General features: G+C 45.8%; 1 protein-coding gene across 1 annotated transcript; it reads left to right on the forward strand.

Moving 5' to 3' along the window:
* The first annotated feature begins 418 nt into the window (after nucleotides 1-418).
* On the forward strand, nucleotides 419-14,455 carry LOC130493290 (aquaporin-2-like). The gene is made up of 4 exons (XM_056867001.1): nucleotides 419-781; nucleotides 7,190-7,354; nucleotides 9,644-9,724; nucleotides 14,240-14,455. The coding sequence occupies exons 1-4, from the start codon at nucleotides 419-421 to the stop codon at nucleotides 14,453-14,455; spliced, it is 825 nt and encodes a 274-aa protein (XP_056722979.1).
* Nucleotides 14,456-14,692: the final 237 nt, after the last annotated feature.

Consider the following 14,692-nt stretch of genomic DNA (forward strand, 5'->3'; position numbering starts at 1 on the left):
CAGTGCCTGCAGAACCAACTCAAGAGAAAAAGTCAAACCTGAAAAACAAAGTAGGATGGGGGGTGGGTGGGAAATTACCATATTCAAACACACCCCATGCAAGGAATATTGCAATTCAGCCCGGGGCTGAGACAAATTGGACTCTCAAGATTTTAAAAACATGTGAAAGATTGGCAAATGTTAATATCTCTGATGATCAGAGAAGAAGGCTGGGTTTGAAACCTCCTGAACTGGAACAGAAATGAAAAAAAATCCATTTTACAAACCCCACCTCCACTTGAAAATGCTTGACTGTTCTGCAAGCTTATATATACAAACACTTGTAGACATTATCCCTCAGCATCCTTCCAGAAGAAGGTACCAGTTACCCGGCTGAAGGTACTGATCTTGGCTCTTCTCTCCTATCCTCTGGTCATCCATGATGTGGGAACTCCGCTCTGTGGCCTTCACCCGAGCCGTCCTTGCAGAATTCCTCGCCACGCTGATCTTCATCTTCTTCGGCTTGGGTTCCGCTCTCAACTGGCCAGCCGCCCCACCAAATGTCCTCCAGATCTCATTGTCCTTTGGTTTGGCCATCGCCACCATGGTTCAAGCTGTGGGGCATATCAGCGGGGCCCACATCAACCCTGCTGTGACTGTGGCCTGTCTGGTGGGCTCTCATGTCTCCTTCCTGAGGGCCATCTTTTACGTGGTGGCCCAGATCGTGGGAGCTGTGACGGGGGCCGCCCTTCTGCATCAACTCACACCGCCTCACATCCGAGGCAGCTTGGCCATCAACAAGGTAAGGATCCTACCACCATTAGGGATGGGGAAGGGCAAAGGACAACAGCCGCATATATCTGCACCAGGGTTTTCAAGAAATCTAGATTAGGAGGAGGTATTTCTTTTTCACACAGCTGTATTGTGCTAGAAATCTTGGTTCTCACTTAATTCTCCCCTCCATTGTCATACTGGAAATACAGTCTAGTAGTGTTGTACTGAAGAGCTCTGTGGTGCAGGGTGGTAAGCTGCTAGGGTTGCCAACCTCCAGGTAGTGAAAACCAAATCAGACACCTCTATACACTTATCATAAGATGAGAAATTCAGTATAGGAATAGCTATGAGCAATGCCAACAATATTCTGGCTATATATTCACAGTACGTGGTAATATACCCACCAATGACATATATTCCCAACAAGCATATGTATTTATTTCTTTTCCATGTTAAATTTCCCCAAAGCACAAGTTCACAACAATTCCTATGTAAGGTAAGTATGGAATAAAGTCAATTGAAATGTCTTTAAAGATGTACTTCTTTTCTTTGCAGCAGTTGATTAATTGCAGTTGATTAATCTCCAGCCGATAGAGATCAATTCCCCTGGAGAAAATGGCCACTTTGGCAATTGGTCTCTATGGCATTGAAATCCGTCCCCTCCCTAAACCCTACCCTCCTCAGGCTCCACCCCAAAAACCTCCTGCTGGTAGCAAAGAGGGACCTGGTAACCCTATTAGCTGCACTACTGCAGTCAAAAGCTCTGCTCACAACCTGAGTTCGATCCCGACAGAAGTCGGTTTCAGGTAGCCGGATCAAGGTTGACTCAGCCTTCCATCCTTCCAAGGTCGGTAAAATGAATACCCAGCTTGCTGGAGATAAAATCTAGATGAATGGGGAAGGCAGTGGCACACCACCCCATAAATATAGTCTGCCTAGTAAAAGTCAGGATGTGACGTCACCCCATAGGTCAGTAATGACTTTTACCTTTACCTTTAGTGTTGTACTGAATTAAAGGAAATTGCTTGTGTGTTTGGTCCATATTTAAGAATTTGTGACTTGAACTTTGGGTCAGGCATCTACGGCAAGAAAAGGGGGATAAAACCGGAAACTCTGTGCTGTTGCCAATCAACTGTGGCCCAGAATCTTTTGTGGTATTGCAAGGTTACAATTCTCAGAATGTGAAGGATCAGGGTCTTGCAAGATAAGTCTATGTCATTTAGGGGCATGTATCATTGGGTTATTTATTTTCACATGGATCAGAATCTGATCTGGGAAAGGAAAGGGTTATGATTTGCCCTGTAACGTGGGCTTAGCTTGCTTGCATAACTTGTGCCAGCTGCTCTGCTGGCATTGTGTTTACTTGCTGTTTATGATTTAACTGGAGTTGGGGAGGGAGCGACTGGTTTACAGAAGGGGCTTTGGAACAGGAAGGTGGTCTTGGTGATGCTCCAATTCCATTCAGGAGTCTTAGCTCCCAGATTCCCTACTCTGAAAGCTATAATAAATTGAACATTGGATTTTCATGGCAAATTGCTTAGCTAAGGTCGCTGTAACTCCATTTTATGTGGCTGATCTGAGGTTTGACTCCAGGTTTTCTAGATTCAATTCCAGTTTTCCATAGAAGCATGCCTTCTACTGAACCAGGCAATCAGTCCATCTAAGTGCCTAATTTAGGGTTGCCAACCTCCAGGCAATGATGAAAAAGTGTTCATGCGAAATAGGACTTTTACCGGAAACCTATTTTGAATTTTGGAGTTCACCTACACAGCTGCAAGGACTCCTTTACAAGCTGCTTGGAGTTCACCCACACAGCTGCAAGGACTCCTTTACAAGCTGCAAGGACCTTAAACTACATGGGCTGTTGTATTTTCTTCTTTGGAATTAATTTGTGTATATCACTGTTTTGCATTTTGCGGTTTGTATGCACAATATAACGATTGTCTTATCAGCATATTTTTGTCTGTTTCGCCATAAGTGCTTGAGAATTCCAGTAATCACATTTGGGGCACTAGCTCTTGTTTCGGTTGCACAACCTCCAGGCAGTGGCTGGAGATCTCCTGCTATTACAACTGATCTCCAGCCGATAGAGATCAGTTCACCTGGAGAAAATGGCTGCTTTGGCAATTGGACTCTATGGCATCAAAGTCCTTCCCCAAACCCTGCCCTCCTCAGACTCTGCCCCAGAAATCTCCAGGTATTTCCCAACCTGGAGCCGGCAACCCTAAAGATCAGTGGGGCAGACAGAAATTCAACACGTGTAGCTTTCACCAATCCTGCATCTCCATGCTGGGGTCTAGTCTCCCTCATTTCTGCCTGCTGCAACCTATTAAAAATACAGAAGTCTGACCAGAAAAAAAGATGAGGCTCCTAACCATTGGATACCTCAATCCTATTCAAACCAAACTAGTTTCAGTAAGGGCAAAATCAACCATGTTGACACCAGAACTACGGACTTAACCCTCCACTAGAATTATCTTCATTTTTGTGCATCCCATAACCACAGCAGCCTGTTCCCAAGCAGCTGTTTATATGGGATTAAGTAACTTGTCTTTGTGCTATATTGTAGCTCTGCTGACAGTTATGTCAGATAGTGCCAATTCCAAACTACTAAACAGCAATGCTGGGATCGACAGAGCCTCCTTTTTCAGCCGTGTAGAAATGACCACCTTATTGGTCCTAGCCTTGCAAGCAGGTTATTGCAACTCCTCTTTGGGCATTTACAAATGCCCATTAACCTGTTTCACCAGCCCCTACTACCCAGATCTGGGAGAGTGACAAACATAAATGCGGATTGTGCAACAAGAAAACACAGAGCTTAATTCTGAAGGAACATTTAACACTTTGACTTACAAGCATGAAAACAATCAGCTTATGAAGAGACTTGGTCTCTGTAATTGAACACACAAAGTCCAATTCAATCAGTCAGACTCTTGGCCTTTAAGCAGGATGAAAACCACTTGACGCATGGCTCCTTCCCAGAACGCTTGATAATATCAAAGTCCAAGGTCACACAGGAGGAGTCCATGACGTTACCACCCTTCCGAGAGACTGGAACAATGCTAATGTGAGAAAGAACTTACTATGAGGTAGACTGCAGACTTCTAATGAGAACCAGCTTGGACAGTGCGTTGGGCTAGAGCTTGGGGGCCCAAATTGAAATCCCTGCCCAGCCATGAAGCTTACTGGGTAGGGTTGCCAGGGCCCTCTTCGCCACCGGTGGGAGGTTTTTGGGGTGGAGCCTGAGGAGGGCGGGGTTTGGAGAGGGACTTCAGTGCCATAGAGTCCAATTGCCAAAGCGGCCATTTTCTCCAGGTGAACTGATCTCCATCGGCTGGAGATCAGTTGTAAGAGCAGCTCTCCAGCTAATACCTGGAGGTTGGCAACCCTATTACTGGGTAACAGTAGCCAGTCACATTTTCTCAGCCTACCCTACCTCATGGGATTGGTGTGAGGACAGAGTGAAGAAGGAAGTAGGCCACCATTAGTGCCTTAGATGAACAGCGGGATTAACAATGCACTAAATAAACAATGCTGCAGCGCAGCTTCAGAAGAAGTCACAGCCCTTTTATGCAAGGCTGTTTCCCTTGCAGTCACCCCCCTGATTGTTTCGGGGCTTTGCTTTGCTTTGCTCTTCCTTAGAGGTCTCCCAACCAAGTACTGACCCTTCTTCCAAGATCTGACAAGAGCAGGTTAAACCATGACGCCTTCCCTTCCAGGCTCCAAGTGTACCTATTTGCTAACTGGCTTTGTTTACTTGCAAGACAAGCTGAGAAGCAATTTTATTTTACATAAGTCTCTTGCAGGGCTGTACATATCCTATGCTTCCCTTTGAAGTTGACCAGAAGTCAAGTACAAGAGGCCATAGTTCCTTGGTAGAGCACACGGTTTGCATGCAGATGATCCCAGGTTGAATCCCTAGTATTGTAGGGATGGGAACGACCACAGGAAACTGCTGCCAGATGGGTCGCAACAGGTAATATTAGGCTCAATGGACTCATGGTCTGGCTGAATGGAAGGCATTCATATGTCCAAAATATGAAAATGAGCATCCAGTCATTCACTACTAGCACAGATATTTGGCAATATTTGGCAACAGCTACTTACAAGTCAAACATGGATACACCAAAAATATCAGTGTTCAGGTACCCAGAACGTCAGCATCCAATCCATGTATTCTTTTGTTTTAATTATGTCTAATAGTACAAAGGGCCCCAGTGGCGCAGAGTGGTAAGCTGCAATACTGCAGTCTAAGCTCTGCTCACGACCTGACTTCGATCCCGATGGAAGTTGGTTTCAGGTAGCCGGCTCAAGGTTGACTCAGTCTTCCATCCTTCCAAGGTTGGTAAAATGAGTATCCAGCTTGCTGGGGGTAAAGGGAAGATGACTGGGGAAGGCGCTGGCAAACCACTCCGTAAACAAAGTCTGCCCAGTAAACGTTGGGATGTGATGTCACTCCATGGGTCAGGAATGACCCGGTGTTTGCACAGGGGACCTTTACTTTTACGTTTAATAGTACAAAGGTACAATAGTACCTGGATGGCCCAGGATGGCCTGATCTCACCAGATCTCAGAAGCTAAGCAGAGTCAGTCCTGGCTAGTACTTGGATGGGTGACCACCAAGGAATACTAGGGTCACCATGCAGAGGAAGGCAATGGCCAACCACCTCTGAATGTCTCTTGCCTTGAAACCCTTAATGGGCTGCAATAAGTCAGCTGTAACTTGATGGCACTTTACATACAATAGTACAAATACCTCACTGGTGCTACTGGTGCTGCAAATTGCTCTCTTATTCAATGGCATCTATCCATATCAAACCGCAATTGAAATTGCAAAAGAGAACAACAGAGATGTTATCACTGGGCGCGTTCAGGTTTTTTCAGGTGTAGTCTTATAACCAGTGAATCTCTGCAGCCAGCTGTTATTGCCAAAGAGGTAAGTAAAGGTTTACCTGAACTACAGCATGGCTGGCTCTCCAGATGTTTTAATTTGAGTAAGAAAAAAGAAATTAGGTTTATGATAGGGCTGAGTCAAAACTAACTTCGTTTCACTGGAACCATTTTCATTAGCCCCACAGAAAATCTCTCATTTTGGGTGATTTTTTTTCTTACACAAATGCCCACTTAATGCTGCACTCACTCACCATCGCCCTCGCTTGCCCTCAATGGTATCATTACCTAGCCAGAACGTATGGGCTGTGTAGACTTCTGACATCATCCTGTATGGGTTCCCAACCTTTTTGAGCCGCGGGGGCACCTCTGGAATTCTGACACAGCATGATGGGCGCAGCCACAAAATGGAGCCAGCCACCAAGTGACTGCTGCAGGAGGCGGAGCCAGCCACCAAGTGACTGCTGTGGCTCACCTTCAGTGACACAGTGAAGATCTTTGTGTTGTGGCGGCAGCTGCTGCCAAAGAAACATTTAAAAAAATCTGCACAGCCCATGAAACCTCTAGTAGCCAATCTGAAGCTTTGCTAAGAAAAAGCCCCACCTGGCTTTGCCCGCTTTCTAAAAACCCCTGGTGGGCTCCAGGAAAGGTGTTGGTGGGCCCCATGGTGCCCGCAGGGACCACACTGGGGATCCCTACTGTCCATTTTATAATCCCTGACTGGGCAGGATCATCTGTGTGATTAAAAAAAGAGAGCGGCAGAAGCCCAGGAGATGGGGAGAAGCACTGATCAGAACAGTGCCGATCAAGGGGAACAGTGCAATCCTAAGCCAAGTTACACTCTTCTAAGCCCATTGACTTCAATCGACACAGAAGGGTATAACTCTGTTTAGGATTACACTGTAAAAGAAGAGAACATTTGCCTAGGCAAAGGAAAAATTCCTAGTCCGCCAAAATTGCATCTACCCAAAAATGAAACCAGGAGAATATTTAAAAGAATTCACTTATTGCTCGTGTTCCTCCCATTGATCCTGGGACCTTCTGCACACAAACGTGTCCTATACAATGGAGGCACAGCCTCTCCCCGGGAAAGTATTTTGGGGACAAACTCCATGATGTCAGAAGTGTAATTTGTCCCCTATTCTAATATCAGGTTATGGTTTGCACTTAGTACATTTTCAGTCCACGCATATAAACAACAACACAGGAATTACTTTTTAAGTGCCCACAATGGCAGTTTGACAGCCATTTGCCTTTTTGCCTTAACCCAGCAAGTTTTAAGATGGAGACGTTTCAAAAGGAGCATCCTTCACAGTCAAATGTGAAGTTCAAAATGTTGCCTGGTTTTAAAACTGTGCAAAATGGACGGCTTTATTATGTAAATACCTTTCTTTCATTAACACAATTCAAGATGGTGTGTGCTGGATGGCCAGATCCAGACCTGAAAAACTGCTACATGGTGTGCTCTGCGACCATATCCTGTTCTAACTTTAGTCGAAGCTGCACGTGTTCAGAAGATGTTGAACGTTCTTCCGCTTTCTTTCAGGTGCACAACAACACAACGTCAGGGCAGGCTGTCACCATGGAGCTGTTCCTTACTTTCCAGTTGGTCCTGTGCATTTTCGCCTCCACCGATGACCGCAGAAGCGATAACTTGGGATCCCCAGCCTTGTCCATAGGGTTCTCGGTCACTCTGGGCCACCTACTTGGGGTACGTCTCTCACCCTAATTCCTAGACAGCAGCTTGGTAGGTGTGGAAGAGCCTGCCGATGGAACACGCATCTTGTGTTTGTGAGAATGAAGAAGAGTTAGTTTTTGTATGCTGACTTTCTCTGCCACTTAAGGGAGAATCAAACCGGCTTACAGTCACCTTCCCTTCCCCTCCCCACAACAGACACCCTGTGAGGTAGGTGGGGTTGAGAGAGCTCGAAGAGAACATGCCCATGGTCACCCAGCTGGTTTCATGTGTAGGAGTGGGGAAACAAATCCAGTTCACCAGATTAGTGTCCGCTGCTCATGTGGAGGAGTGGGGAATCAAACCTGGTTCTCCAGATCAGACTCCTCTGCTCCAAACCACTGCACCACGCTGGCTCTCATGGGGAAACCAGTTCTTGGCTTCCTGTGGCAAAATCAGTGGGAAATATTAGGGTTGCACTTGCATCAATATCAGGTTTTTCAGACAAAATGAATAACTTTGGCAGACGGGAAATTTCTTCCCTCACAGGTGGGGCTGTGGCTCAGTGGTAGAGCATTTGCTTTGCATGGAGAAGGTCCCAGTTTCCATTCCCGGCATCTCCTGTTAAAAGCAACAGGTAGGAGGTGACGGGAAAGACCTTTCTCACGTGAGATCCTGGAGTGCTGCTGCCAGTCAGAGTAGACAATACTGATCTTGACAGACCAATGTTCTGATGAGGGTGAGGCAGCTTCCAATGTGATTTTATAAATATTCATCTTCTTTTAATCTTGCTCAATACTGTTTCTCCTTTCTGCTGCTGCTTCAGCAGCAGAATTCCCCACACACACACACACGGCTGCTTCACAGCAGTATAGTGGTTAAACAGCGGTGGTTTGGAGCGGTGGGCTCTGATCTGGAGAACCGGGTTTGATTCCCCACTCCTCCACATGAGCGGCGGGGGCTAATCTGGTGAACTGGATTTGTTTCCCCACTCCTACACATGAAGCCAGCTGGGTGACCTTGGGCTAGTCACACTCTCTCAGCCCCACCTACCTCACAGGGTGTCTGTTGTGGAGGCAAAATGCCTCCAAAATGCCTCCATGGAAGCCTATGGGGAATCTCTGAGAGGCTCTGGGGGGCTGTTTTGTAAGGTAGAGTCACCAACTTTGCAGTACAGCTGCTGTTGACTCTCTTTACAAGAACCCCTGAGTTTGGGAAAGATTGGGTTAGGGGGTCCAACTTTATTGGTCCCCAAATGGAGGACAAATGGGCCCTGAGAAAATTGGACCCCTGACCCAATCTTTACAAAACTTGGGGGTTCTTCTAAGGAGTGTCACCAGCAGATACACTGAAAATTTGGTGCCTCTACCTTGAAAAACAGCCCCCTCAGAGCCCTGGAAGTATTCCTCATAGGGCAGGGGTTCTCAACAAGGGGAGAATTCCTCCCTAGGGGGGAATTTTAGGGTTCCAAGGGGGGAATTTGGACCACTATTCAGCAAAGTGTGATGACTTGTAGATTATGTGCAATCTGTAAAATTGTAAGGTTTTTTTTTGTTTTTTTTTAGTTAGACTATCTTGGGAAGGGGGGAATTATATTCTGAACAATGGTGAAAGGGGGGAATGGAGCAAAAAATGTTGAGAACCACTGCCATAGGGTGTGAAGGCCCTGGAATTTTTCAGATTCGCCCCCCCCCCCCAAAAAAGCATACCATTATGGGGATTCAGGATTTCTTGGGGATCCCAAAACTTTTCTGGCCCAATATATCCAAATCCAAATTTTACCAAAAAACTTTTTTATGCACACCCCTGTTCTGAACTAGTGAAGTCTCCAGGTTGTCTTCAAGGGCAGCACACATAGAGTACATTATACAATTCCAACCACCAAGTTACAAAAGCATGGATCAGCATAGCCAGATTAGCTGAGTCTAAGAAGAGTGAGAGTTGGCAAGCCAGGTGTAGTTGATGGAAGGCACTCTTAACCACTACTCCAACCTGTTTTTCAAGCAGCAAAGTCAGCTCCATGAGCTTTTACATCAGGTTCATCCAGAGAGAATTAAAACAGCAACTGTCTGATCTATTTGCTCATGGTAGAAAGCACACACCACTACACATCCATTAAACAATACACCCAGCATGGAAGTTTAATCTTCTTTCAGAGAATGACACATGTAAAGCCCTTGGGGATCTGCAAGAATTGCCTTGATGCCATATTGTGACTTCTGAGATGCTTCCCTCCTCCCTTTGCTTTCTTTAACTCAGCATGTCCATGCCTTCTTGAATGTAACATTTGCCCATGTAAATAAAATGCATCCCTCTGTTTCCTAGATCTATTACACCGGCTGCTCCATGAACCCGGCTAGATCTTTTGCTCCTGCTGTGCTCATGGGTGACTTTGACAGCCACTGGGTAAGACTTCAAAGACTTTGCGGAGCTACTGTACGGCTTCTGACATTTTTAGGAGGTGAAACCTGGGGCAATTGTGGCTAATTGTAAGTTACTGTTCTCACACAAAGTATCACTGTATTGCTCCATATCCTGTTAGGGATGAGTGTATTTCCTCTACTCCATTCCATGACATGCAAAACTATATACATGGTGCCATAGAGTCCAATGACCCTAGGCGCGATTGGTGAGTCCATGGTAGGGTTGCCTGCTCTGGGTTAGGAAATACCTGGAGATTTTGGGGGTGGAGCCTGTGGAGGGTGGGTTTGGAGCGGGGAGGGACTTCAATGCCATAACGTTCAATGGCCCAAGCAGCCATTTTCTCCCGGGGAAATGATCTCTATCACCTGGAGATCAGTTATAATAGCAGAAGATCTCCAGCCACCACCTGGAGGTTGGTAACCCTAGTCCAGGGTTCCCTTAAAAGGTCTTGGCTCAGGACTACACTGAGTCCAAGGCTTTGCTGCAAAAATTCAGGAACAGAAATGTTTGCTCTACTGTATTCTTTGAAAAATGTGAATCTAGCATCTGTGGTTTTCTGAAATTCTAGTAAATTCTGCAATTTTTAAACTGGCATTTTCTTCTCTGTTCTTTTCCAGCTGGGTATTTACTTTAACACGATTGGTTTTCTTTGTCCTGCCACTCCTACCCACCTCCAGCCCACTGTTACATTATTGGACTGTAGTCATCATTAAACCACCCTTCCACACACCCCAAGACCGTGATTTCAATTTTTTTTAAAGGGCTCTACAATATCAATATAATACTGTACTGTTGTACTGATAGTTTAAGCAGGCTCTCTGAATTACCAGCTTTCGTTTTAAAAAAGAATAAATCTCTATCCTCTGCCTTCATAGAGATATGCCTTTTTCCTCATATCTCTGCGAGGGAAGATGCTAGACTTACTTCAGAGAACCTGCTTATACAGTCCATTGCAACACTACAGAGATATATTAATACTTTCGGTAGGGTTGCTAGGTCCCTCTTCATCACTGGTGAGAGGTTTTTGTGGTGGAGCCTGAAGAGGACAGGGTTTGGGGAGGGGAGGGACTTCAATGCCATAGAGTCCAATGGCCAAAGTGGCCATTTTCTCTAGGGGAACTGATTTCTATTGCCTGGAGATCAGTTGTAATAGCAGGAGATCTCCAGCTGGCAACCCTAACATTAGGGCCCTTTTAAAAAACACAGGGGGTCCTCTGATGCCACTGATAATGACCCCAATAATGCCAAAATGGCATGTCTTAGCATTATATTGTTACTTCCAAGTAGTAATACAGTACCCCCACGGGGATGATAGAGGGGGATATAGCACTTTATTAAGTGCTGCATGGAACCTACATTTCAATCCTACTTGGTGCTGAACAAGGAAAAGGAATGATTGGGCCATGAAAAAAAAAGTTGTTGTGTATAGGTAACTTAGAATTCCACACTCCAGAGTAGGGTTGCCAACCTCCAGGTGGTAGCTGGAGATCTCCTCCTATTACAACTGATCTCTAGGCAACAGTTCCGTTCACCTGGAGCAAATGGCCACTTTGGAAGGTGAACTCTCTGGCATTGAAGTCCCTCCCCTCCCCAAACCCCACCCTACTCAGGCTCCTCCCCCAAAATCTTCAGGTATTTCCTAACCCAAAGCTTAAACCCTACTTCAGAGAGAAATTCAGGGTGAATTTAAGGGTGATCAAAATAACCTTATTGCTAAGGTTGCCAACCTCCAGGTAATAGCTGGAGATCTCTTGCTATTACAACTGATCTCCAGCTGATAGAGATCAGTTCACCTGGAGAAAATGGCCACTTTGGCAATTGGTCTCTATGGCATTGAAGCCCCTCCCCAAACCTCGCCCTCCTCAGGCTCCACCTCAAAAATTTCCAGGTACTTCCCAACCCCAAGCTGGCAACCCTACTTATTGCACATTTTCAAAGGCTCTTTTCTGCCCATTGTGGACTAGCATTCGTGAATACTGGCCACAGCCAGCCCTGTACTGATTTAGAAGCAGAATATTTTGCTAACGATATGCTAGAAAAGAACATGCACACTCCTAATAGCTAGGGTTGCCAACCTCCAGGTGGTGGTTAGAGATCTCCCACTATTACAATTGATCTCCAGCTGATATAAATCAGTTCCCTGGTGAAAATGGCTTCTTTGGCAATTGGACTCTATGGCATTGAAGTCCCTCCCCAAACCCCATCCTCCTCAGGCTCCGCCTCAAAAATCTCCAGTTTTTTTTTCCAACCTGGAGTTGGCAGCCCTACTAGTAGCAGATCAACGGTTCAAAATGAACCTCACCTGCTGCCGCATGCCAAACAGCAGCTTGGGCTCTGCCTGGGTTTGTGCTTCTGCTATTGCCTGCCAGTGAACTGCTAGCATAATACATTCAGTTCAGTAAAACAGAACATCTTCATCAGGGGTCTCCAACCCTGCCTTTAATGAGAGCTACTTCATAATTACTAAATTCCACTATAGTATGTCATTATATCTAAACTTTTCATTTCATCTATACATATTTTAAGAGACATATGCAAAGTATAATTTAAAAAAAAAATGAAACTCATTGCTGGGTCGTTTATTAATAACTTGTCAACTTAGCCATCACTGTGTACTCTGCTAACTTGTCTTTCCATTCTTCTGTATCTGGACAATCTTCTGACTAGCATATTGTAGGGTGCTATTTTCCTAGAATCAGGAAACCTTTTGGTGTTTCAGTAATAGTATAATGATATTACATGGGGGAATAGTTCCCAGTTCATAGTGATTGGCAGGTGTACTGTATTGTAGGCAATTATTCTGATGTCTGGGCTGGGTTACAACAGGAAGGGAGTTCAGCGGTTTGCTCTTCTTGGCTTGGCAGTGGACCGAGAATCCCTCTTTGGTTCTAGTTGTGTGAACTCTGTGCATTCTAGTTTGAGCCAGCTTCAGGGCAGTTCTTCTGCTGGCTCTGGCTTTTGTGCATTTCGAGACAACTTACCATTTGTGTTCAATGAAGTGAAAGAATGGAGGAAGCAAAACCTCTTAGTAAGTTTGGCAAAGATCGATGAATGCATTAAACTTCGCACTTCAGGGGTCATACTGCAGAAATCTTAGACAGTTTCTTTAGCCTGTTATGTAATTTGTGCTAACAACAATCAGATACGGAGTTCAGGTTAGGGCCACCATAATTTATAATTTCAGAAATACGTCAGATGTGTTTTTGGTTTTGTTTTATCAAAGCCAGGGAAAGCTTTATTCAAGTGCATATCTGGGGCAGCATTTGGTTTTAAATTTCTCTTTCACCATCCAGCAGATACCTTCCCATATCTTTTCAGATCTTTTTCCTCCTCCAATCCTTCAGGCTTGTTTGAATTTCTTTATCAAAATCTACATTGCAAAAACAGTAAAGCAGCCAGGTTGGGTATGGGGTGGGGGCTGGGCAGGGTTGCCACAGACCCAGTGAAGGGTTGCCAACCTCCAGGTGGTGGCTGGAGATCTCCTGGGATTACAACTGAACTCATTAGACATCAGTTCCTCTGGAGAAAATGGCTGCTTTGGAAAGTGGACTCAATGGCATTGTACCTTATTGAAGTCCTCCCCCTCCCCAAATCCCGCCCTCCTCAGGCTCTACCCCCAACACCTTCAGGTATTTCTCAACCTGGAGCTGGCAACCATAACACAATGTCTAGGGTTGCCAGTTCCCCCCTGGCCACCGGTAGGGGAGGGGTGGTATGGTGGCCAGATCCAAATTGGGAAGCTCCTGGAGATTTGGAGATGGAGCCTGGGGAGGGCAGGGACCCCAGTGGGGTGCTATGCCATAGAGTCTACTCTCCAAAACATCCATTTTCTCCAGGGTTACTGATCTCTGTAGTCTGGAGATGAGCTGTAATTCCAGGGGATGCCCAGTTCCCACCTGGAGGCTGGCATCCCTAGCAATGCCCCTTGGTGTGAGGGTTCAAATCAGGGAGGCCTAGAGTACACTCCTCACTTCAGCCTTTCTAACAGTGCCCCTCCTCTGATGAAGGTATGGCCAGGTGAATGGGTGAGCTTCAGGTGTGAGAAGCCAGGCAGATTAAAACAACCTGTTTTATTAAACAACGTGGGTTGTAACCAAACAGGTGAGGGAAGAAAACATTTGGGAGCAACAGCTTTAAAAGAGGATAAATTTCAACCAACAGGGCAAAATTAACACATAAAGGAGCCAGCATAGAATAAAGCTTCCTACTTAGGGTTACCAACCTCCAGGTACTAGCTGGAGATCTCTGGATATTACAACTGATAGAGATCAGTTCACCTAGATAAAATGGCCGCTTTGGCAATTGGACTCTATGGCATTGAAGTCCCTCCTCTCCCCAAACTCTGCCTTCCTCAGGCTCCATCCCAAAAACCTCCCACTGGTGGCAAAGAGGGACCTGGCAACTCTAGTGGGGAGCCTATATTCTATGATGTTCTGAGATTTTTTTGAGAGTTTTTGCATAGGACCATCAAATGATTTCTCTCATTTCTTCCCCCAGGTCTTCTGGTTGGGACCAATGGTTGGGGCAGTGGTGGCTTCCTTGGTCTACAACTATGCCCTCTTCCCCCATGCAAAGACCTTTTCTGAAAGGTTAGCCATCTTCAGAGGTTATGAACCAGAGGAAGACTGGGAGGAGCGTGAAGTCCGCAGGCGGCAATCGATGGAGCTGCATTCCCCACAAACGCTACCTCGAGGGGTGATGGAGAAAGTCTAAGCCAGCTCCGGTGGTCTGTGAAAGGAACAGGCCAAAACAAACCACGTTCTCTGGTATCTGCTTCTGAGCCAAATTTACATTCATACAAGCTGCAAAGAAACTTTGCACGTTATTCCTACCCCGACTAGGGGCAGTCTGTGTGTCTGTGATGGAGCATCCGTGAAGCCTAACTCTTTCGCTCGAGGTGTAAGACACATGCCTTTATCTCTGGTGGGGAGGACCCATGAAAGAGCAAGA

Source organism: Euleptes europaea, chromosome 1 (assembly GCF_029931775.1).
Source record: "Euleptes europaea isolate rEulEur1 chromosome 1, rEulEur1.hap1, whole genome shotgun sequence".
In the NCBI taxonomy this organism is placed as follows: Eukaryota; Metazoa; Chordata; class Lepidosauria; order Squamata; family Sphaerodactylidae; genus Euleptes; species Euleptes europaea.